The sequence below is a fragment of the Mustela nivalis genome, assembly GCF_964662115.1.
Source record: "Mustela nivalis genome assembly, chromosome: 8".
Lineage (NCBI taxonomy): Eukaryota > Metazoa > Chordata > Mammalia > Carnivora > Mustelidae > Mustela > Mustela nivalis.
The window spans coordinates 40,514,896-40,540,729 of record NC_139027.1 but is presented as its reverse complement, the minus strand read 5'-3'; the positions used below and the strand labels follow the sequence as shown (position 1 = coordinate 40,540,729).

The window sequence follows — 25,834 nt, the reverse complement described above, 5'->3', positions numbered from 1 at the left end:
AGAGGCCTGGGAGAATGCACCAGGCCCTCCCTCTCTTCCCTGCCCACCACCCCTTCAACACCCTCCACGTCTCTCCTCTCCTTCTCTTCTCAGTCAGGCCTCCTGACCATTCTCTCTCCCTTCCACCCCGTCCGCATCCTGCCTGATGTCCGATGGGCCTCCTGTCACAAACTGAACTGTGCTACCCACCCCCAAATTCACAGGATGAAGCCCTAACTGCCAATCTGACTGTATTTGGAGACAGGGCCTCTAAGGAGGTATTAGGGTTAAGGGTAGGGCCCTGATCTGATAGGACTGCAGTCCTTATAAGATGAGGAAGAGACACTGGAACAACCCCACCCCCCCCACACACACACACACACAGAGTAAAGGGCACGTCAGGACACAGCAAGAAGGTGACCAGCTACAAGCTGAGAGAGCCCTTCTCCAGAAACTGACCCTGCCAGCACCCTGATTTTGTACTTTGACCTTCTAAAACTGCAAGAAAACACATTTCCGTTGCTTACACTCCCCCCATGTAGTATTCTGGGATGGGCGCCCCGGCTATCTAATACCCCTCCTTCACCCAAATCCCACACAATGCTGAGGTGACAGTAAGAACAAATACCGACCTCTCATCCCTCAGGCCTAGTGAAAGTTACCACCTCCGCTAAGCACTTCCAGACCATCTCAGCCCCTCCCCAGAAATCTCCTTTTTCAACTTCTATTGCCCTGAAAGGTAATTTTCCTTTACATTTTTTCAAGTTCTGACAAGACAAACAAGCTTCAGGAACAACAGACGATGAAGAGTCCTATGAAGAACCGAACTAAAAGCACAATAGGGGCACCTGGGTGGCTCAGGGGTTTAAAGCCTCTGCATTCGGCTCAGGTCATGATCTCAGGGTCCTGGGATCCAGCCCCGCATTCGGGTTCTCTGCTCAGCAGGGAGCCTGCTTCCCCCTCTCTCTCTGCCTGCCTCTCTGCCTTCTTGTGATCTCTGTCTGTCAAATAAATAAAATCTTTTAAAATAAAATAAATAAAAGCACAATAAAGCCAAGCACACCCACTTAGCCACACGCACAACTATTATTGGGGCTCATTAGGCCTAAGTGGCAAGCAAGTCATCTCAATGGCTACACACTGCACTACCTCTGTGGAGTCCAGCCCGCTCCTGGATGTTTCTTATTTTGTATCCAATATCCACTATCAGCTCTCTGGCAGGTTTCCCTTGAAGGACAAACGAACTCCAGTCCACAGAGAGCCCAGTTCCCAGTCCCGCAGTTCTCCCTTGCTGGCCCCGGGGCCTGGACTAACATGGCGAAGCTCTTAGCTGAGAGGCTGACTCCAGAGCCTGCAGTAGTGACCAGGGTGGCAGCCCCATCCAGCCCACGCTCGGCTGCCAGAGGCACTGACCAGCAACCCTGCTCTCGGGGCTCCCATTGTACCCCAAAAACCGCTCCGTGGGCACAGAGATTCCCCAGCCTCACACTCAAGCCCTCTACAGCATCGGCCTCCATCCCGCCCCTACACAAAGGCTCATGGAGCCCGCCCAGCCTGCCACCATTTGGCCAGCCTGGTGTGCTTGTCCCCAGGTTGGCCTGCACTGTTGGCCCGTTTGAACTACCTCCCTCATTTCCTCTGCCTGTCTCAATCCCAGCCGCCCCTTGAAAATCCAGCTCAGTATTAAAGTAGCCTGGGGGGCATCTGACTCTTGGTTTCGGCTCAGGGTTATGGTCTCAGGGTCGAGCCCTGAGATGGGCTCCACACTCAGCCCAGAGTCTGTTTGAGACTATTTCTCCCTCCCTCCCAGGTCGTTGTCAGCTCCTCCTTTAGGGCTGTGGTTCTGGCCCTCCCCTTTCCCTCACACATTCTTCACCTCTCCCAACCCTCCTCCTTTCCCCCACTTTCCCTGCTCTGTGGTGGGATGTGACAGTTCAGAATGCAGGCATTCTTACCTCAAAGGTAGAAAAGAGAAACAGGACAGGGATGCCTGGGTGGCTCAGTCAGTTAAGTGTCTGCTTTCAGCTCAGGTCATGATCCCAGAGTCCTAGAATTGAGTCCTGCACTGGGTTCCTTGCTCAGTGGGGAGCCTGCTTTTCCCTCTGCCTGCTGCTCCCTGCTTGTGCTCTATCTCTCTCTGACCAAAAAAAATAAAATAAAATAAAAATAAAAAATAAATAAATCTAAAAAAGAGAGAGAAACAGAAGACATGGAGAAAGAGAGAAGGGAATAAACAGAAGAAGGGAGGATGAGTAAATGGATCCTGGTAGCACAAAACTGGAGTTTTCTTCTTGCCTTTCTGGTCTATTCCTAGGAGGTGAAGTGGAAAGCCCAGACAGAAGGGACTGCATTAGTTTGCTGGAGCTCCCATAACAGAGTAGCACAGACTGGGTGACTTCAACAACAGAAATGTGTTTTCTCTTGGTTCTAGAGGCTAGAAGTCAGTGATCATGGTGTCATAGGGTTCATTTCTCCTGAGACCTCTCTCCATGCCTTGCAGACCACTGTCTTTTCCCTGTGTCTTCACATGGTCCTCACTCTGTGTGTGTCTGTGTCCTAATGTCCTCTTCTTATAAGGACACCAGTCATACTGAGTTAGAGTCCACGTCAGGACACAGCATTTTAACTTAATTACCTCTTCAAAGACCCAGTCTCCAAATGCAGTCACATTCTGAGGTACTTGGGGTTAGGGCTTCAAAATATGAATGGGGGCAGAGAGACACAACTCAGTGCATAACAGAAACCCAGTGTAGAGTTGCAGAACTTGGGCAAGGTAACAAGAACAGTAGTCCAGGGCGCCTGGGTGGCTCAGTGGGTTAAGCCGCTGCCTTCGGCTCAGGTCATGATCTCAGGGTCCTGGGATCGAGTCCCGCATCGGGCTCTCTGCTCAGCAGGGAGCCTGCTTCCCTCTCTCTCTCTGCCTGCCTCTCCATCTACTTGTGATTTCTCTCTGTCCAATAAATAAATAAAATCTTTAAAAAAAAAAAAAAAAAAAAGAACAGTAGTCCAAAAGGAGGAGCTGACAAGGACCTTGGAAGTCCGAATCCAGGAAGGGAGGTGTGAGAGTTGGGGAATGGAGGGAGGGTGGGGAAGGGTACAGGCCGGTATCAGGCCCCTCAGCTCGGGTTCAGTCACAGATTGTCTCAAATGTCTACAAACATGTTCCCTCTGCCCAGCACCGTAGGACTTTTGATCCTACAGCATCTCAGAATCACTTCGGGGCCTGGGCTGAGTCTGCAACATCAGCAGTCTTATCAGATGGCGTCCAGCCTGTGACCATGACTACTGCAAATGCAAACATGGCTGTCTGGTCCCCGGCCAACTGGGGGCCCCACTGAAGCCCCAGAAAGCATCAGAGAGCATCTCCACCCTGAGAAGTCAACCAACAGCACCCCTCAAGGATATTCTGTTCAGTGATAAGCAACCTCTCTACCCAACGTACCTGCCAAGAGCAGAGACTCGCTTGGAATGGAGTCAGGGCCCCCAGAGATGGGGTAAGGCGACCGCTCAGGTCTCTCATGTCGTCATCCACATTTTGTGATTCCATAACTTTTGCTGAGGCTGGCACCAAAGCCCTACTCACTTCCTTTGGAAGCCTGAATGATCATGAAGGAAAAGGAAAGGCCTCATGGAAAAGTGTAGGGAGGAAGGGCAGCACAAGAATGTGTCAGGAGGGACAGTGGAGAAGCAGAGAAATGCCATGATGCCCAAGATGTGACATTATACAATGCCACCAATGTCCCCCTCCAGAGTCCAGGGCAGCCTGGCTCCATCGCTGGGCCACAGAGTACGTCACCCTGCTGAGACTCTGTCTCCTTGCAGGGCCCGAGGGAACAGCTGGTCCAGTCCCACCGGCTCCTTCTACTTTCCTTCCCCCATCTCCTCCAAGCAGGGTAGACTCTGCCCCAGCCCCCCTGCTTGGGAGGTGGACCGTGGACAAGAGACAGAGGGCTCACACTCTCCTATACCTCCCACAGAGAGATGCTGAGAGTTATTCCTAGAGTCTGGGGGTATCCTGGAGCTGATCCACCATGAAAGAACTGGCTGCTGCGGTGTCAAAGGGCTCTGCTCCCAGCCTAATTCATCAGGTAGGAGGCAGGGACATGGGGCAGAAACAAGACTGCAGCATCCTTCGAAGTGTTCTTGTATGACTCCAAAGGGAGCAGAATGAGGCCAGAACCAGAAGAGCCCACAGCACATGGTGTGTCCGTGCAAGGGTACAAAAATACCTCCTTTTTTAAACTTCACTTTGGACTTTAGAGAAGCAGCCCAGAGCCAGGGGATAGCAGGATCCCCACCAGCTTTGTCTCTTGAGTCCCCAAAATGATAAACAGAGCACCTAGCCCATGCCAAGTGCTGAAGAAATGTGTCCCAAATAAAGACCAGTCGTTAAAAAATAAAAGAAGAAGACTCAAATCCTGAGCGGGCCTGTCCCCAGGTGGAAACACAGAGTTCAAGTCTCTGTCTGGAAGCTCGTGAAGAATCACAGCCAGCCATGAGGTACACAGTTGATTCCATTTCCCACTTCTGGTCCAAAAATAAGAAAGTCAAGGGAAGGCCAAGATGCAGAAATGCCATGGAAGACCTCGCTGGGTGGCCTGATGGCCCAGCCTGGACTTCCCATGTCTGAAGACAGTGTCCATCACAAGGGCTATGTTGATGCTCTGTGTGCAAGCAGACCCAAGGTTGATTCAGGGGCAAGACGCCACAGGCTCCTAGGGCGTGCACACTTACCGTAGCACGTCACCCCGCCATGCAGAAGAACACACAGTATCTCAGAGCAAGGGCAGGAAAGAATGTAAAAAAGCAGAAAGTGAAAACACTGCACATAGTGTGTATTTTAACCTGCTGGTCTTAACACAGTTAGAAAGGTTGTATTCAACTCCTCGAAGTAATGGGCACACACTCATGTTGTGTCCCATTTCGGCCAAGGTATCACCGAGCCCACTGTCACCCATGGGCTTCAGGGACACGTTCCACAGTGGCCTGTCCATCATCCCGTAACACTCACAAGCACCTCTTGTGCTCCAGACACCATGCTAGGAACCGGGGCGCAAGGACCGTCAGAGTGTGGCCCAACCTTCAAGAAGCCTACACCTCTGAGGGGCGCCTGGGTGGCTCAGTTGGTTACCGGTCTCCTTCAGTTCAGGTCATGATCCCAGGGTCCTGGGATGGAGCCTTCCATGGTCTTTGTTGTCATCTTCGCCTGGCTCCCTGCTCAGCGGGGAGTCTGCTTCTCCCTCTCCCTTTGCTCCTTTCACACTTGTGCTCTCTCTCTCTCAAATAAACAAACAAATAATCTTAAAAAAAAAAAAGAAAGAAAGAAAGAAAAAGAAAAGGCTGCACCTCTGAGAAAGGCAGTCATTAGGGCTCTGGCGGAGGCTTCCACAAGGGACACTCAGAACAGCAGAGTCTGGCCTTGGGATTCTTCATGGAAGAAATAATGTGTAAGTTTAATCAGCCAGCCTGAGGAACAGCATGAGGAAAGGTTCCCGGCATAAGGGACAGCGTACAGGCCCTGAAGAGGTCACTGTCAAAGAGTGTTTATGCTCACAAACAAATCTGCCCATATTTTAGAAACCACTTCCCTTTCAGGGAGCATATATATATACACACACTATATATATGTAACATATATATTATATATAATATATATTTTTAAGATTTTATTTATTTCTTTGAGAGAGAGAACACACGTGCATACAAGTTGGGAGGCAAGGGCAGATTGAGAGGGAGAAGCAGACTCCCTGCTGAGCAGGGAGCCTGACTCTGGGGGCTTGATCCCAGGACCCTGAGATCATTTCCTGAGCCAAAGGTAGACACTTAACCAACTGAGCCACCCAGGTACTCCAAGAGCGCATATATTTTTGTCTAGGCCCTTATGTTAAGCCAAACCTACCCAGGAAAAACAAAATGTCAAGATCACCACCTTCAAGCACCTTCCATTTCCATTATGGAAAACGTGAAAAAGTCATCCATCAGTATATGATCAACTTCAAAGATAAGACCATCTGCTTTTATGGAATTTATGACTAGGGAGCAGCAACTCCTCAGCAAGTCAGACCTGTGAATCCAACAGGTGGCAGCCCTCAGAAGCAGAACTGGATCTAGAAAATGGGAGTCTACAGCCATACCACCCTAAAGTTGCTGGTCTCTGCTGATCTTGGAAGCTAAGCAGGGCTGGGCTTGACTAGTACTTGGATGGGAGGAAACAGGAGACTAAAGAGACCAGGTCTGCTCAGTCTCACTGTGACCCTCAAGCTGTCCACCCGGGTTATTCCAACAGGAAACTGACCCCAGGGGCATCTGCTCGCTGACCCACCAGCACTCTTCCCATGGCCTCTCTCAGGGAACAGAGACCTGTGGAGATGCCTGCAAAGGACAAAACACGGCACCCGATGCTATCCTAGGATTGGGCTACCCTGGGCCTAACAGGTCCATACCCTCCTAAGAATCTGACCTTAGGTGCTCAGGAGGCTTTCTCAGACCAGCCAGCCCTTCCCCAGCTCATACCTCTCCTTCATCAGCCAGAGATGTAGACACACAGATGGCATCTTTCTAGGAATCCACCCTGCCAGGGACCACCTCCGCCACTCTGCCCTGCCTGGACCAGAGCCCCATCGTTGAGCCAGTGGTATCTTCTATTCAAGAACTGATCCATCTAAAGAAAACTTGCTCTAAAGAACAAAAATCCAGGGGAACCTCAGTGGCTCAGTGGGTTAAAGGGTTAAAGCCTCTGCCTTCAGCTCAGGTCATGATCTTGGGGTCCTGGGATCAAGCCCTGCATTGGGCTCTCTGCTCAGCAGGGAGCCTGCTTTCCCCTCTCTCTCTGCCTGCTGCTCTGCCTGCCTGTGATTTCTCTCTCCGTGTCAAATAAATAAAATCTTAAAAAAAGAAGGAGGAGGAGGAGGAGGAGGAGAAAAATCCAAATCTTCTCAACACTCCAAAACTGGGACTCAAGAAATGCACTCTTTCATAAGACTCAGAAGGTACATCCACTGGGCCCAAACCATTGTTTAAGGTTTTAGTTTGTGGGGGTAAAATGGCTTTTCAGCAGAGAGAATGAGTCATTAGGGTCCTAGGGCAGAGGGGCAGAACTGGCAGTGACACCTGCTGCTGGAAGGGACAGCAGAAGTGACAGGTGAAAAGGCAAATATGAAATATGTTAGTGCCATCTATTGGCAAGAGTAAACAGTACCAGAAATGATTCTGCAGAACAGCCATTCAGATCACGAGAACCCTTACGCATCATCTAAAAATGCTCTGGGGTTGGCATGCGACGTTCACATCTGACTAACTTCAGTATCTCGGGATCCAGAAAGCCCAAAGATGCAGGCTTTACGTGTGGAAAGCAGAGGGCCACTCCAGGCCTCCTGGCTTCATTCATGTTAGCTTTTGGATTCCGTGACTCAAACCCCAAACCTAGATGTGACTGTGTCCTAATGGACAGAATTCAATGCTGAGAAGATCAGGGCTGTTCCAAATTCCCACCCCATCCCACCATGACATCCAGTCCATCACTGGGAAGTGGGCAGGAGAACCCTTCGTTCAGCCAGATTTGTTCTGGTCAACCCCTCAGAGGAAACAGACAGCGCCCCATGCCTGGAGCTTGTGCACACATACCTGGAGATGTGTGACCATGGAAATGGAATACAGGAAGATCATTTCTCTAGGGAACTCTTTAAGTCTTTAATTGGGACCCACCTGTGCAGCTGGGAAGGGAGGGCACTGCAGCTAACAGCATCAAGCACAGAGGAACTTGGAGTGAAAGAACAGGCGTTATAACCTGACTCCATCCTCGAGCAGGAAACACGGCATCTGTTCTGAGATGGCAAGATCAAATCCCCAGACAGAAAACATCCTTTCCCTCATGCCAAATCCAGAAAGTTGAGGGAACAATTAGCTCTCAGGAAGTAGTGGACACATGAAAGGAGAGACAGAAGTATGAAAAATAGCGGAATCATGAGGGATCTAGAACAGGGAGAGGCCTCCAATCATTTACCACACAGAAGCTAACTGAGCATCTACCAAGTGCGGGCCATGGTGCTAAGTCCCTAGGAAAACGGTGAAGAATCCTGTCCTGGAAAACCTGACCACCTGCATCATAAAGACCCCGAGTTCTGGGGAGCAACCACCAGATTACAGCTGATCCTTTTTTTACATAGCATCATGCTCAGCAGGAATTCAATGGATGTGTTGACTAAATGAATATAGGAACAGGTGGCTTCAAGGGTAATTCTTTGTGAACTCACACCCTAGGTTTTGAAGTTTAGGGTCAGCAGGGCAGGGATAGTTTAATACTGAAAAGTTTTCAGAGAGGGGGACAAAGAAAGCCACAAGATCAAGACATCACTGAAAGTTGCTAAAAGAAGAGATCTTAAAAGTCCTCATCAATAGAAAAGAAGTTTTGTTAATTATGTTTGGTGACAGATGTTAACTAGACTTACTGTTGTGATCATTTCACAATGTGTACAAACATCAAATAATGATGTACATCTGAAACCGATGTTACATGTCGATTACATCTCAATAAAAAAAAAAATCACAACAGAGACCAAAAAAAGATCTTAATAAAACTCAACAATTGCTTCCACTAACAACAACAACTTCTGATAAAATTCCTAGGAAAACAGGAACACCTGGGTGGCTTATTCGGGTATCCGTCTGCCTTCGGCTCAAGTCATGATCCTGGGGTCCTTGTGATCGAGCTGTGTTGGGCTCCCTGCTCAGCGCTCTCACTCTCTCTGACAAATAAATAAATAAAGTCTTTTTTAAAAAAATTCTTAGTAAAACAGAAATTCAAGGACATTTCATTCACATCAGAAAGACTAAACTACCAGTGTTGTATTTGATGGTGAAATAATAAGGCCATTCTCACTCAAGTTGGGGAAAAGAATGCCCTTTGTTACCACTACTACTTAATGCTGCTCTAGGTATCCTAAGCAGCACACAAGAACAAGAAGAAATGAGAAAAACTGAGGAAAGATGAAGACAAAATAATTATTTGTCAATGATGATCACGATGAAAGCAAGAGGATCAACTACCATTGTTAAAATACACAACTGCAACTCAGTGGTTAAATTAATACATAAAAATCAGTTACCAGATAGAAAACATATTGAGAAGAGAATCTTTACACCAGCACGATTTTTATTAAAAACAATGAATAAATGTATGACTTGAGCAAAGTCTAGATCAAGAATTCTACAAAATAAGAAAAAAGACTAAAATACAATCAGGTGAATGGGAAGGAGAGCATGTTCCTGGACTACTGGGCTTACCAGGAGGAAAAATGTCAGTTCTGCCCACACTGATGCAGAAATTAATAAAATCATCATCAACATGATAATCAAACTCATTAAGGCAATCTTTAAATCCAGATGCTGAGACACCGCAAGAGGCAAACAGATCCACAGACAAAACGGGAATTGCAAAAACAGGAGGGCACACATGTGCTCATAGTGTGTGCATGTGGTGCATGCAGTGCATACGTGCAGTGCATGCATGGTATGTGTAGTGTGCGTGGCGCGTGCAGTGCGTGCGTGGTACGTGCAGTGTGTGTGCATGTGTTGTGCAATGCATACGTGCAGTGCGTGTGTGCGTGTGGTGCGTCCACTGCATGAGTACGTGGTGCGGGCATGTGTGTGGTACGTGCGGTGGTGCATGTGAGAGAGTGTGTATGTGTAATGCAATGCTAAAAACAAAGAGCATCACAAGCTAATGAAGAAAAGCTGACCCTGGCCAGTTACACCAGAAGGGGCAGCCATCGACCTTTAGAGGCTCCCCAGAGTCCAGACCTGGCTAGGCACACGGGGCAAAGGGTACAGGGAGGAGACGCATCACAGGCAACATGGACTCCATGTGGACCCACCTCAGGCACATGCATCTAAAACAATCTAGATTGGGGCGCCTGGGTGGCTCAGTGGGTTAAAGCCTCTGCCTTCGGCTCAGGGCATGATCCCAGGGTCCTGGGATCGAGCCTCGCATCGGCCTCTCTGCCGGCGGGGAGCCTGCTTCCTCCTCTCTCTCTCTTCCTGCCTCTCTGCCTACATGTGATCTCTGTCTGTCAAATAAATAAATAAAATCTTAAATAAATAAAAAATAAATAAAACAATCTAGATCAAAGTTTTCTAGCAGAAGCATTAAAAAAGAAAAAAAAAGGTGAAATTAAATTTAATGATATATTTTTATTTAACCTAATACATCCAAAACATTATCATCTCAACAGGTCATCAGTATAAAAAGTTATTCATTCTTTTTTCATATTTAGTTTTCAAAATCAGTTATATATTTTCCACTTGTCTGACATCTCAATTTGGATACTAAATTTTCATCAGAGACATTGGATTTGTAGGTCAATTTCATAATATTTATAGTTGAGGAAAGAGATCCACATGCCCAAGTTGTTCCAAACAACTTAAAAGTTTCTCAATAATTAGACCAATTATGGGTTTTTATTTATTTTTTTTTAAGATTTTATTTATTTATTCGACAGAGAGAGATCACAAGTAGGCAGAGAGGCAGGCAGAGAGAGAGAGAGGAGGAAGCAGACAGACTCCCTGCTGAGCACAGAGCCCGATGCGGGACTCGATCCCAGGACCCCGAGATCATGACCCGAGCTGAAGGCAGCGGCTTAACCCACTGAGCCACCCAGGCGCCCCCAATTATGGGTTTTTAAACTTTAGTTCAAACCAACTAAAATTTAAAATTTATTTCCCAAGGCACACTAGCAACATTTCAAGTGCTGAAAACCCAACCTGTGGCCAGAGGCTAACAAATTAGACAACAGAAGTCCAGAATCTTCCACTGCAACTCAAACCTCCAAGGTCTCACACTGACCACCACAGCTGCTAAAGACTCAAAGTCACCATGACCTTTAATACAGCTGAAATCAAACCCAAATTCCTCCATCTGCTGGTTATGCAGTCACGGCTGTGTTCTTATGCTCAACGAGCTTCGGTTTTCTCATCTATAAAAAAGGGGTGATGGTGTCCATCTTGTGAAATTCTGAAGATTAAAGGCCTGATTCACAGAAGACACTATATGTTAGTTCTCTTCCCCTTATATCTATAGAGTACTTATGAAGTGTTTTCCAATTTACTGTTTTATTTGCTTCCGACAACAGGATGGTAGGATAAGTATCATTACCCCCATTTAAAGATGAGACAACATGGGGCACCTGGGTGGCTCAATGGGTTAAGCCTCTGCCTTCGGCTCAGGTCATGATCTCAGGGTCCTGGGATCGAGCCCCGAATCGAGCTCTCTGCCCAGCAGGGAGCCTTCTTCCCCCCTCTCTCTCTTTGCCTGCCTCTCTGCCTACTTGTGATCTCTGCCTGCCAAATAAATAAGTAAAATATTTAAAAAGAAAAAAAAAAAGATGAGACAACAAAGTTCAGAGAAGTTAAGGGAACAACTCAAAGTCCTACGCTGGTAATGGTACAGGAATTCTAACCCCTGTACATCTGCCTTGGGGTCCACTGCTTCTCTCACAGCCAGCACAGCATTCCAGCCCCAGCTGTGCCTCAGTCTCCAGCTGCCTCCTCCTTACTAATCCAAGAGGAGGGTGGGGAGCCCTGGAGTATAGGGAATGGGACTCCTCCTAGGCAGCCTGCCCCGGCTTCAAGGAAGACACGGGCTCTCCTCTGCCTCTTCCCTATAGCACAGGAGCCTGCAGGGCCTGGCCATCTCCCTGTCTCGGTGCATAGTCAGGACCCCTCTGACGTCCTTCTGCAGAGAACAGAAGGAACCAACCACTCCTCAAAGGGGCAAAAGAAAAGGACCCAAGGGAATGAGTTAGGCTCATCTTCTATCAAAACGAATGCAGATGATCTTACCGTTCTCTGGACTTACTGAGAAGGGAGACGCCATCAGCCACCACCCCAAAGCCTCTGGTGGGATTCTTCAATGCCACACAGCAGCAAGAATGAACGATGGACAACTACACACAGCAACGTGGTGAATCACAAGGGGAATGCTAAGCAAAAGCAGCCTAATCCCCTAAAGGAAGCAGATGGGATAATTCCATTTATGTGAAATTCTAAAATGTTCAAACTAATTTATGCTCAAAGATTTGCAGGAGAGGGGTTATCCTTGGTTGGGGAGTGTGGGGTAGATGGGGGAGTCAACGGGCTTCTGGGGGACTGGTGCTGTTCTGTTTCTGGCCCCGAAAGCTGACATTGAAAACATGGCTATGTTTGTGAAAATTTGTCATGTGCACTTTTCTGTATAGTTATGCTGCAAGAAAACTTCATACTAACTTTCTGGGGTGATGGAAATCTTCAATAAATCGATCCAAGTGGTGGTTATATGGGTATAGATATATATGTTAAATGTCATTGACCTGTTTGCTAAGGTTGTATTTTACTGTTTACAAGTGAAACCATAGGAAATTACACCCCAAAAAGAGTCTCAGAAACGTCATATAATTGTCCCTTCTAAATTTAAACAACTCTAAACTCTCTAGCTTAGCCTCAAGGTCTTATTAAAAAAATTTAGTTTATAAATATTAGATACCTATTTGAAACTTAAGAAGGTATTATGAAATCAAATGACACTCTAGTATATAACTATATGGCTCTAAAATGTTTCTTAAATATCTTTATTATCTTAAGAGTTGGTACCACACACTTTCCTTCAAGGATACCTTGCTTGGGGCACCTGGGTGGTATACTCAGTTAAGCGTCTGACTCTTGGCTTCAGCTCAGGTCATGATCTCATGGGTCATGGAATCAAATCCTATGACCTGCTACCTGCTCAGTGCAGAGTCCACTTGAGATTCTCCCCCCTTCCTCCCCTCCCACTTGTGCACACTCTCTTTCCCAAATAAATAAATAAAACTTTTTAAAAAACAACAACAACAAAGAGGGGTGCCTGGGTGGCTCAGTGGGTGAAGCCTCTGCCTTCAGATCAGGTCATGATCTCAAGGTCCTGGGATCAAGCCCTGCATCAGGCTCCCTGCTCAGCAGGGAGCTTGCTTCCCCCTCTCTCTCTGCCTGCCTCTCTGCCTACTTGTGATCTCTCCCTGTCAAGTAAATAAATAAAATCTTTAAAAACAAAAACAAAAAACAAAAAAACAAAGATACCTTAAGATAATATTTTACTTCCAAGCCTTTTTCCTTCCCAACTGGAAGTATGAAAAAAGGCTTAGCTCAGGCAAAAATTCTCACAGATTTCAAGCTTGTAAGGTTAAAATCAGTGAGCCTTTAAATCAAAGCATTTGCCTTTTAGAAAACATTGTATTAAATGTAGACATTCAAAACATTAGAATATTGACAATGGGTTTCCAAAATAATGCAAGAGAACTCCCCCAAGAGATCGATGGGAAAATTATTGGTCTCTTAATTTGTCTATAAATCTCAATGTGCCAAACAAATACTATATTTTAGCACTTGACTACTTATTAATATAAAATCTTAGCAAGGTAAATTAAATTCCCTATAAATTTTTTATCAACTCAGAAACACTATTTTTTAGGCTGTTAAATGCCCTTAAGTTCTTTAAGTAACAGCCCCAGTCCAGCCTTGCTGAGATCTGCTAAGGCCTAGAGGGTTGACTTTTATTCTGAGGTCCAGCCTCCCAAGGCCAACCACTGAGAATATCTGCAAAACAAGAAGTTATTTCAGTACAGTCAATAATAGCAACAACTTTATATGGTCACCATACTTATTTTGGTGAACATTTCATAATGTATGTCATTGTCAAATCACTACGTTGTATACCTGAAATTAATGTAGTATTATATGTCAACTATACGTCAATTAAACATTTTTTTTAATTTTTTATTTTTTATAAACATATATTTTTATCCCCAGGGGTACAGGTCTGTGAATCACCAGGTTTACACACTTCAACATTTTTAAAAAGTAAAAAACTGCTTATTTCATACTGTAAAATTCCCATTGGCCCCCAGAGGCATCTAACATACTTTAAAATATTAACAACAACAAATTTCACCAAACCAATTAAACAATGGCACTTTAATAAAGTGGCACTTGTCTTATGAGAAATGAAGAACTTCTTGAACATGAACCTAAATTCCAGTGTCCTGAGGGAGGGGTTTAAAAACTATGGAAAAGAGGGGCACCTGGGTGGCTCAGTGGGTTAAGCCACTGCCTTCAGCTCAGGTCATGATCTCAGGGTCCTGGTATCAAGTCCCACATCGGGCTCTCTGCTCAGCAGGGAGCCTGCTTCCCTCTCTCTCTCTCTCTGCCTGCCTCTGCCTACTTGTAATCTCTCTTTGTCAAAAAACTAAATAAAATCTTTAAAAAAAAAAAAAACAACTATGGAAAAGAGAAACATACCTCTACCTCACAAAGGGATTTCCTAGGGAGAGTGTCCTGAAGAGGCACAACACTGATCTGAAAGGAACCATGATGACCTAAAATAGCCATGGCTGTATCATTTTCAAAGCAGGCCATACCCTCTGATAGTCAGTCTGACTTTCACATTGTCCACATCCTCTCAATGCAGCTTATTAATAAATAACCTAAGTTAAAACAAGTGACAAATGTATGCCAATACTTGTTGGGATGACAAGAGAAAAAAACCTTTTCTCTCTTAGTAATACACATGTTAAGTGATATAACTAACTCTTGGGCTTATTTTTTAATCTTCAGAATAACATTCTCGAGCAAAGACAATTTTTGGATAAACGATGCTTCTGGTCTACCTCCTAATTATACTTCAGTAGATTTACACATAATCAAAGGCCAAGTCCTTCACACAAAGAGGGTCTTACCTGTGAGAAGTTCAGCCCATTCAGTGGATGGCACTGCTCTTCTACCTTTTCCACAGCCCCAGTCTGCTTCCTCAGCCGCTCAGCCTCCTGCGCAAGGTACAGGTCTAAGACAGGCACCCCACGGGACTTAATGTCCACTTCCGTCAGGGAGTTGACCATAAGCATCACCCAGATGGGCCTCTTCCGCTCCCAGTTCCCCGCAATGGCATTGAAGAGGTAGTCAGCATAGAGGCCTTTGCCACGCTGGTCCGGCGTCATCCACGAGGGCATCATGAGCTTGACATACTCTAGGTGCCGCTTGAGGCGGCAGTAGATGTCCCAGGGGAGCACGTCCTGGAGGTTCTCTCCCTGTGGCAGCATCTGACAGCTAGTGAGGGCTGAGATTGTGTAGGGGTCAGTGAGGTCCAGCTCGAAGTACACAATGCTGCTCTGCTGAAAAGCTTCCTTGGAGTTGTCCGGGATGAAGTCCCAAACCCGTGTGTACGGAACATGGATCGTGCCAAAGAAGTAAGATGGCGGGTCTCGCTTTATGGTCCACAAGAAGGAATTCAATTCAGTTTGCTGAAAGGAAGAGAAAGGACATTAAGGTATTATATGGAGGGTCAGAAACCTGACAGGAAAAAACGAAGAGGACAGACAAGCCACACTGCAGGAGAAAGATGATTAAAGTACGATTTAGACTTCTGAGTCCAGGTAGATTCACCTGACAGCAGCAGGAGTCCTTGAGGCAGCATTTTCCCCTTTTCCACCAAAATGCTGATTGAAGTGAAAAAAGTAATAGCAGCCCTTGAGTTTGCCCTAGTAATGAACTGGGCCTCAGGCAAAGCAGGGACTCTCAAGGGACTCCCAATGACACACCTGATAGAGATGAGGGGACGCCTCTGGAGACCACTGGTACTTCCCAGGAAGGAAGACCGATGGTGGCTGCATCTTCAGATCTCGAATCCAACATTCCCAGAAGCCGTGGCTCTCAAGGGCCACGCATTGTCTCCCAACAGCTACAGGCTGAGCCACGGTACCCATTCACCCAAGGGCAAACCACAGTACCCTGAGGGTCTCAGTTTCAACAGCAGGCATTTAGGAAGTGTCTGTTTATTAAGAGACCCCGTACAAAGATGTGCACAAGGCAGCCCTCCAGAACTTCAAGTCTCAAGGTCAGACTCCTGAGGTGAACCATGCATCAAGCAGCCCAAACATGTGATAGTCCAGGTTTACAGAAAAGACATTTCTTTACAAAAAAAGCTTTAATTTGAGCAGCCCTTTAAATAATATGCTTTCCTGGATTGCAGAATTTCAACTTACATTATTATTGTCTCTCATTATTATCATTATTGTCATAGTTATGTTCTATAATGTCACCACAAACACTGAATTACCAAATAATGCTCCTAGGAGAAATGCAAGGGTTAGGTTCCTAAAAGCCTCTGGTTATAACATTTTTTTTTAAAGATTTTATTTATTTATTTGACAGAGAGAGACCACAAGCAGGCAGACAGGCAGGCAGAGAGAAAGAGAGGAGGAAGCAGGCTCTCCGCTGAGCAGAGAGCCCGATGCGGGGCTCGATCCCAGGACTCCGAGACCATGACCCGAGCCGAAGGCACCAGCTTAACCCACTGAGCCACCCAGGCGCCCCTGAACATAAAATTTTCATTGACAGAGCAATGCTTCTGTTGAAAAGCACCGTACTGAGACACATGGATGGCTCAGTGGGTTAAGCTGCTGCCTTCGGCTCAGGTCATGATCCAGAGTTCTGGAACTGAGTCCTGAATCGGGCTCCTTGCTCAGTGAGGAGCCTGCTTCTCTGCCTCTGCCTCCGAGTGCCACTCTGCCTGCTTGTGTTCTCTCTCTCTCTGACAAACAAATAAAATCTTTAAAAAGAAAAGAAAAGAAAAGCTCATATTGTATACATGTGGCTAATTCACGAACACTGAACTCATGGCCAACAGCGCTACAACTCATGCCTGAACAAAGCTCGTTCAACCCAACCATTTTCTCCCTAAGGCACGTCACAGCCTCCTTGCCCTTAGGAACACTAGGCGGTACCTGGGCTTGGTTGTTTTAAACAGTGAGATCACCCATAAGCAGCACAAAAATGCAAAAAACATAGTATTCAGCAGACCACTGAAAGAACACTTGTTCACCTGTTATTTGTTGAGAGCTGAAACAAAGTGCGGCATTGATTTATTTGACCTCAGCTGAGAGTGTATGCATGCATCGGGGGCCTCAAATTTTTCCAGTCCTGGAAATGGCTACACATGACCATGACCATGCCACAAGCATTGGGGTTACAAATCAATTTTAGCAGGCAGGCCAATTCACAAATGGTTTTGAAATCCACAAAGAATGAGGATCAGCAATATTTGCATTTGTGTGTTAATGGTTTCAGTAAGAGGCAGCTACCTATTTTCCAGTGAAGAGTTACAAAGAATCTCAAAATCTAAGACAAAAGCTGGCTGACGCAGGGGCCTCATTCTCACAGCCTTTAACCTTTTCTTCTCCTGCCCTCTGGCCACCCTCCACAAAAAAACCTTCTGACCACTCAGATGAGGACAGAGGACGCAAGGGCTGGGCATGAGGTAACAGTGGGGGACAGTTGGCAGCAAACAGGCTCACAGCTCTGGATAAACACTATTGTCTAAGCAGCCTGAGCCAGTCATGGCCACACGGGGAGCAGGCCTAGCGCTCCAGAACAGGTTTTTCAAAAGCAACTAAAAAATCTTCAATTTAAATAAAAGATTCCAGTTGAAGGGGTGCCTGGGTGGCTCAGTTGATGAAGCATCTGCCTTCAGTTCAGATCATGATCTTGGGGTCCTGGGACGGAGTCACGCATCCAGCTCCCTGCTCAGCAGGAAGTGTGCTTCTCCCTCTACTGCTCCCCCTGGATTCTGATCTTCCCCCACCATAAATTAATAAAACCTTAAAAAAAGAAGAAGAAGAAAAAAGATTCTCTCTCCTTCTGCCCCTCCCAGCTTCCACACTCACTCAAAAAAAAAAAAAAAAAAAAAAAAATCCAGTTGGAGTATGTTGCCCCCATTTTCTTAAATGCCATCCAAGCCAAACAGAACATATCTCACTAGCCCTAGTCCCCAGCCTGTGGCCTTGGTTGGTTGGTTGTTTTTTTAAGTATTTAAGTTACAGTTCTGCTCACACACACACCTTTTCAAGACTGCACTAACTGGTAACAAGAGTCTAAATTCTGCTTGTCTCAGCGACCTCCCTGAGATTTTTAAAAGCCACTTCATTTCTCTGTACCTCAGATTCCCCATCTTTATTTATTATTTTTAATATTTTATTTATTTGACAGAGAGAAATACAACTAGGTATAGAGGCAGGCAGAGAGAGAGGAGGAAGCTGGCTCCCTGCGGAGCAGAGAGCCCGATGCGGGGCTCGATTCCAGAACCTCGGGATCATGACCTGAGCCAAAGGTAGAGGCTTTAACCCACTGAGCCACCCAGGCACCCTTTTTTCTTTTCTTTTCTTTTTTTTTTTTTTAAATATAGATTCCCCATCTTTAAAAGTTAGATAATATCTGCCACAGGCTATGGGAATAAACAAACTAGGCAGGTAATTGTTAAATGAATGAAAAATGAAAGTAAGAATGTATTTTTTAAACTTATTAACGATTGAATTGATATTAAGAGATGACTCAAATCCAAGGTCTCTAGCCAGCCCTCTGGCATCCTTTTAGGGAGTAATGACTGTCCCCAGGGTTATTTAAATACATCAAAAAGCCAAACTGAAACTCTGTCTAAAACAATGGTTGCCAAGGCTAATTAAGCAGTCAAATGCCTCATTGTTAAAATTAAATTGAGCTGGTAGAAAAACACTGGTTAACCAGATGCTACTCAAAAGCTGAGACTGACAGTTACACTTTGGTTCGTTTAAAATGGGTCACAAAATGAGTACCTGTAAAGGCAACTCATTCGGTCGAGGTGGTCTTTGAGGCAGAGGATGAGTTTGGTTTATTCATTTTATGGGGAAGAGTTGCTCACTGAAGGACCCTGGGGAGTGCTATGACGGAGCATCCCAGACCAATGGACAGGATCTGCTCACACACGTTCCACATAGTCCACCAACTGGGACTCCACAGCCTCCAACTGGGAGACACGGCAAAGAGCTAAAATGCTATTATTAAACCCATGGGCACCTAACTGTAGTCATCTACCAGAAGACTGTGATATCAGACTAATATATTCCCAGGAAAAGGCAACCCCTACTGCAGGGTTGTGGTCAAGGGGTGGGGGATGGGCAGAGCAGGAGGTGTGGTTTCCTTTCACTTGGATTTGGGTTTGTTTTTCCCCAATACTCTTTTTAATCATCCTAAACTCTCATCCTATCTCAAAATACCTATACTTCTCTTTAGTTTTTTAATATTTATTTATTTATTTCAGAGACAGCGAGAGAGTGAGAACAAGCAGGGGAAGGGGCAGAGGAGAGGAAGAAGCAGACTCCCCACCAAGCAGGAAGCCCGATAAGAGACTTGATCCCAGGACCCCAGGATCATGACCTGAGCCAAAGACAGAGGCTTAACCCACTGAGCCCCCCAGGCTCATCTTTACACTGCCTTTAAACAAAATCTGTTCAACTGTATGTATCCATTTTTATTTTTTATTTTATTTTTTTTTTTAAGATTTATTTATTTATTTATTTGACAGAGAGAAATCACAAGTAGTCGGATAGGCAGGCAGAGAGAGAGAATGAGGGAAGCAGGCTCCCTGCTGAGCAGAGAGCCCGATGCGGGACTCGATCCCAGGACCCCGAGATCATGACCTGAGCCGAAGGCAGCGGCTCAACCCACTGAGCCACCCAGGCGCCCCTCCATTTAATTACTTATTTCTTCCTTTTCAATTAGTATTAGTCTAGCAATGGAGTTGTTTTACAGTCTTTTTGCTGAAAACTGCTCATATTTAAACACACACACACACACACACACACACACACAAGACTCACGTCCTGGCATCCAGCCACGTAATAACAGTAATGACGCTAAGAAGAGCCAGCTGTTCTGAAATGTTCACTGTGCACCAGGGACCATTCAAGCATTGCACACGAATGCTCCTACTTCATTTGTTCAATTTGCATTTATCCCACAACTATTTACTGGGTGTCAGGGACTGTTGTAGGCATGAGATGTTGGGGTATTCTAGGGCACTAGAAGTATAAGCAAACAAAAAACAGACCCCCGCCTCAGGTATGTCAGTGATATCTGTTGTAAAAAACATGAAAGCAGACAAGGGAACAGGGAATACTGGTGAAGGAAAGATTCAGCCTTAAATAAGGTGAATGAGATCACGGAATGTCTGGTAGGAGATTTAGGCCTTGCTGTGAAGGCAGGTGAAAGAGCAAACCAGGGGGATATCTGAAAAAGTATTCCATCCAGGAGGAAGGAACAGCAGTGCAAAGGCCCCAAGGCAGAAAGGTTCCAGCAAGGATGCCATCCTAACTACTGCAGGATGAGTGAAGAGGAAAGCAGGAAGAAAGGTCAGAGAGGTGAGCATGGCCAGGCCACACTGGAGCTACAGCAGGTTTCTGTGAGAAGAGCAACACAAGCCAACCAAATGCGTGAATAGGACTGCTCTGACGGCCGTCAATAGACTGTGGAGGGATGAGGACAGATGCAAGAAAGTCAGTTAGGAAGTTACCAAAAGAATCTAAGAGAGAAAACAGAGCTGTAGTGACAGAATTGAGATGTGATCAGGTTCTGGGTGTATTTTAGAAGCTAGAGTTAATAGGACTTGCTGATGAATTGGTTAATTAAAAGGAGGAAGAAGTTGCCATCGACTGAGAGAAAGGAGGGAGGGGGTGGAACAGGAGCAGAGGGGAAGGTCAGAAGTCTGGCGTGGGCCCTGCTGAGTGGAGATGTCCAGTGAACCACCAAGTGGGGAAGCTGAGCTGCAGGAGTCCGGACTTTGGGAGAGGCCTGGGCCACAGATAAACACGAGGTACGGCCACCATTTAGATGTTATTTAGAGTCAAGGGACTGAATAAGATTTCCAAGGGACTATGTATCAATTAGGAAAGAAAAGGTCTAGAAATGATCTCACCTTGCAAAGTCAAGGGAAAGAAGAGCAGCCAGCGAAAGAGAATGAGAGAAGTGACAGTCGTGGTCGCAGAGAAAATTGAAAGGGTAGGAAGGCAAGTGAAGACAGTGCTTCAAGGAAGAGAACTTGAGCAAGGGGCTCAGTGTGGCTGGTGCCACACAGGATTTGAGAACTGGCTTCTGGATGGAGCAACACTGAGGACACTAGGGACCGAAACAAGAAGAGTTTTGGTGGCATGCTGGGGACGAAAGCCTGCCAGGCACCCCCCCCCCCCATTCAGGACAGAATCAGAAGAAAGGCAGTTGAGAAGATACACCATTAATTAAGACGCTGGCCATTTCCACATGTGGAAATTGAGACCTTGAGAGGTTTATGATGTGATCCAAGGTCCCAGAACTGCTGAGTGAGTTTGAAGCCAGGCAGGCTGGCTCCTGAATCCTGGGTTTTGTTTTGTTTTTTTAAGATTTTTATTTATTTATTTATTTGACAGAGAGAGATCACAAGTAGGCAGAGAGGCAGAGGGAGAGAGAGAAAAAGAGGGAAGTAGGGCCCCTGCTGAGCAGAGAGCCCGATGTTGGACTCTATCCCAGGACCCCGGGATCATGACCTGAGCCGAAGGCAGAGGCTTAACTCACTGAGCCACCCAGGCGCCCTGAATCCTGGGTTTAAAACACCATAAGATGCCACCTTAAGATGGAACACACTATACTCCTGACTCAGTGTCCTCTTTCCATGGATACGCTAGTAGGCATGCGGCTGCTTAGGAGCGCTTCCTAACTCTTCCTAACCCTCTTCCCTTAGCCCCATGACCCACCCACCCCCCAAATAAGTCTACACCACCACTCTTTTTTTTAAGATTTTATTTATTTATTTACTTATTTGAGAGAAAGAAAATGAGCCAAGGGTCGTAGAGGGGAGGCAGAGGGAGAGAGGGAAAGAGAGAACCTCAAGACAGCTCTGCGCTCAGCATGAAACCTGACAGGGCTCAATTTCACGACCCTGAGATCACGACTTGAGCTGAACTCAAGAGTCGGACTCTATAACTGACTGAGCTACCCAAGCGCCCCCACACCATTTTTAAATCTCCAAAATGCCACCTTTTCCCACTCTGTCTTTTCAAAATAACACAATTTGGGGAGGCTTCCCACTTTTTTAAGCCAGGGGTCTTAAAGAGTTTTTAAAGAAGTGTTCCTCATCTTGGAGAGCTAGCATCTTCAATAAATGGAGCTCTGCCCATCCCTCACAGCACCAGCAGTCCCTTCCTGGGGCCACTGACAGTGCCCTCTCAGGCAGGGGTGCTTTGGGGAGAGCATCAACTGGAAGAAAGTCTTCAGGGCTTCTGATCTGGGACCTCTCCCCTTGCCCTGCCCACCAGCAAGCCCCCAGGCCGCTGCTTTGGTCCTAGGGGTGCAACTGCCCCGCCGCCCTTATACTCAGGGATGGAGCTGTTTCGTCTCCACAAAAGGAAAAGAACAAAATTGTTCTACCACCCCCATTTCAGTGTAACTGCGGCTACCACAAGCTATTAGTTGAAGCCTCGTGTTTTAATATTTCACTGAAGGATGGGCACCTGGGTGGCTCAGTGGGTTAAGCATCTGCCTTCGACTCGGGTTATGATCCTGGGGTCCTGGAATCGAGTCCTGCCTTGGGCTCCTTGCTTAGCAGGGACCCGGCTTCTCCCTCTGCCTGATGCTCCCCCTGCTTATGCTTGCTCTCTCTCTCTCTCTCTCTCTCTGTCAAATAGATTAAAAAAAAAAAACTTTAAAAAAAAAAAACCATTATGACTGATTAGAATAAAAACTTAATACCATAAACACACGTCCTTCTGAACCTTGCTGCAACTGGCCTGGAAGAAAAAAGACACAGCCATGGATGACAAGCGCAAGAAGCTACAAGCTGTGGCCACTAAGTCACTGGCGATTTTAAACCATGTATCTTTAATCCATGCAATGAAACAAAGGAGCTCAATGGCAACTTGCGCAATGTGGGCTAAGTCCCTTAGCGGCTGCACCCGTGAGCTCCTTCCATCTCAGCTTCCTGGGGCCTCTGATAACGGCACTCTTCCAAAAGTACTCTTCCGCAGACCAATTAGAATGATACCAAAGTGAGTTAGCTTCCATTAACAGCCCTCATTCAACAAATATTTATTGAGCATCTACTGTGCCCAAGCGCTCTTCTAAGCACTGGGGACGAAGCAAGCCAAACAAACAAAAATTCCTACCGTTATGAAGATTACATGGTGTGTGGGGCGGGGGGGGGGGGGAGTGTGGAGTGAGTAGGAGAGCAGCAGCAAACAAATTTTTATCAGTTAAGTGCTCCGGAAAAAAATAAAGCAGGAAAGGCAGATAGGAGTGCAGGTGGGTCAGGGGTTGACATATTCTTCAACAGACAATCAGGAAAGGTCTCTTTCAAAGAGTTTGAGCAAAGACCAGATAGAAGTATAGGAGCAAGCATGTGGATATTTGTGGGAAGAAACAGCACAGGTGAAAGAACAGAGGCAGGAATAATAAAGAACACTCACTGAGTTCTGTTTGAGTGTAGATAAGGAAGAGATGACCCCCATGATGCTCAGCGCAAAATCTGCAGTATCTGCAGACAGATCAGCTTAGAAGACCTCTCTGTAATGGTTAACGAAAGTGGACACCAAACCAGTTCTCAAATCGCAGAATGCTACCCAGTAAGCTGCTGCACTGGATTGGAGGCTGGATTCCCGAGCTTCACTCTACAATCTCAAGACCCCAGCCTGCAGGGGGGGGGGGGCACCCACCCGCAGCGTCCCCCACAGAGCAGGTCATACAGTCCTGCGGCTGACTGATCTGACCTCGGCAGGGGATAAGACAGTTTGCCCATGGAAAAGAACAGAGATTTCTCAAATGTGGTCCAGGGACCTGTGGCTGTCCCCAAGACCCCTCCAAGCAGAGTGCAAGGTCAGAACTATTTCAACAATAATGCTAAGATATTTTCCTCTCATGCTCTCATTCTCTCACAAGCATATACAGACTTTTCTAGAGGCTACATGTGTGGGATAATATCACTGCTTTGAAGATGAAGGGAGTGTGTCCTTACTAAAACTTCCATTAACCCACATACATAAAGGCTCTTTGGAGTCCTCAGCACTTTTTTAGATCGTAGAGCGGTCCTGGGACCAAAAAAGTTTGAGAACTGCGAGAGTAAAAAGGCCATGGAGAGGGGTTCAAGAATCAAGAGAAACAGAGATTTTACCAACTCACTCGTCAGACTATAATTACGAGTGGATTTGCAGCAGTGAAAAACGTTTGCTTTCACAGGAAAGGATAGACTGTTTTGTAGACCAAGGGCGAAGCTGTCCTGCGGTGTTTGAAACTTTCTCCCTGCTGCGACTTCCTCTCCAGCCACTGTGCCTCCCGCCTTCCTAAAGGGAGACCCTCCGCAAGTCCTCAGCCCAGGACGCGTCAGGGAACTCAGTGTGACTTCCCGCTCAGCCCCGCGAGCCAGAAGGGCTCAATTAGGTCTCCCTCTCCTTTGGTGTGGTTAGGACGATGAATAAAATTACCACGGTTACAGGGCCCACGATGCTCCGCAGGTGTCACCGAAGGTGGGCCGACCTAAGGTCCGAGGGTCTAGTATCACCCTTCTCAACTCCAGAGATCCGGAGATCAGACCCACCGAAACAAACACAGCCTTCACGGAGCTCGAAAGAACTGGAGAACGACAGAAAATTTGAGCCTAAGAAAACTAATCGGAAGAAGGAAACATTCATCTCGAAAGGCGGGCCAGCCTCGGAGACGCTAGGCTAGACCTGTCCGATTGCCGCTCGGCTTCTGCTCCTGGAGGGCTGGGTGAACCCGGGTAGGTCACCGGGACTCCCTCGCCCGGGATCCCTTCACCTGCAAGGCGCCGATGAGAATATCTATGGAAGCGCCTGTGCGTGAACCAGAGGCTGTCAGATGCGGTTACTTCGCGAATGCGCTGTGTGACCTGGGGCGCAAAGGTCCCTCTCTGAGCCTCAGTTACCCCAGTCTCCCACATCGGTAAAACAAGGGGACTGACTTCAGCTCCCCCAAATCCCTTCTAACTCGGGTACTGAATATATGACGGTTAAGTCAAGCAGCTGCAGGCCGCTTTAACCATCTCGATAAGCGCAGGAGAAATAAACGCCGGGGAAGAGCGGGCAGAACAAACTTCCAAAGTCAATGTGCCACAGTCCCTGCACACCTCGGTCTTCGAAGACTCCTCCGCCCGACGTCCCCGAAAGCCCGCAAAGCAGACGGGAGAGACCCAGGAGACCCCGCTGGGACTCTCTTTGGCTGCCCCGCCCAATGGCGAGGGCTGGGGACAGGGTCTCGTGCGGCCGGGGGGCTTGCGCCCCCGCCAGAAAGGGGAACCCAGCAAGAAGGCGCGGCCGGGGGAGGTGGCTCGGGATCCGAGCGCGCGGTTCTTCGCGGGCCTGCGGGGGTAACGCGGGGAAGCCGCCTCTCCCGCTCCAGACGCGCGCCTTACCTGGGGCTTGAGCTCGCAGTTGGCGGAGGCAGGCGCGCCGCGCCGCGGGTCTGCGCCCGTGGGCAGGAGGCAGAGGGTCGGCAGCAGGAACCAGCTCCAGGGACTCATCCTCCCCACCGCGGCTCCGAGGCCCGGGACGCGGGGGGAAGGAGTAGGGCAGCAGGGACCGCGCAGCCCGGCTAGCCGGCGGCCGCGGAGCTGCGGACTAGCGGGGCGCCCGCCATAGAGCGCGGGGCTCGGGGGCTCGGGGGACCGGGAGCGCCGGCCTCCCCCTGCAGTTCACGCGGCCGCCGGCGGGCGGGGCTGGGGCGAGCCGGGCCCTGGCAGCCACGTGGGGCGGGGCCCTGACCTCCCACCCCCACTCCTCTCCCCTGCCCTTCAGCCCCGCGCGGAGGCGGCCGCGGGAGTCGCCGCCGCGCTGCTCCCGCCCAAACCCGGCCCAGGCCGCGGGCCACCGGGTGCGGCGGCCAGAGGAGAAAAGTGAAGTTGCAGCGCCGTCTCCCAGCCTCACGCCGAAATCCTATGGGCTCCTACCCCCGCGTCTGTATTTAGGCTTCCAGCTCTGAGGGTGGCCCCGGGTTGAAGGAGACAGTCCGA

The 25,834-nt window shown here is 47.5% G+C and overlaps 1 protein-coding gene across 2 annotated transcripts in view; it reads right to left on the bottom strand.

The window, feature by feature from the left end:
• Positions 1 to 25,552, bottom strand: part of TRABD2A (TraB domain containing 2A) — a 66,926-nt gene extending 41,374 nt beyond the window's left edge. Inside the window, exons 1-2 of one of the 2 annotated variants that reach the window (XM_082743478.1) lie at positions 25,238 to 25,552; positions 14,718 to 15,278 (exon numbers count right to left, since the gene is read on the bottom strand). In XM_082743478.1, coding sequence (XP_082599604.1) covers positions 14,718 to 15,278; positions 25,238 to 25,345 — 669 coding nt within the window. In that variant the 5' untranslated portion in view covers positions 25,346 to 25,552. The remainder of the gene's footprint in view (positions 1 to 14,717; positions 15,279 to 25,237) is intronic. The other variant, XM_082743477.1, reaches the window with a different exon arrangement.
• Positions 25,553 to 25,834: the final 282 nt, after the last annotated feature.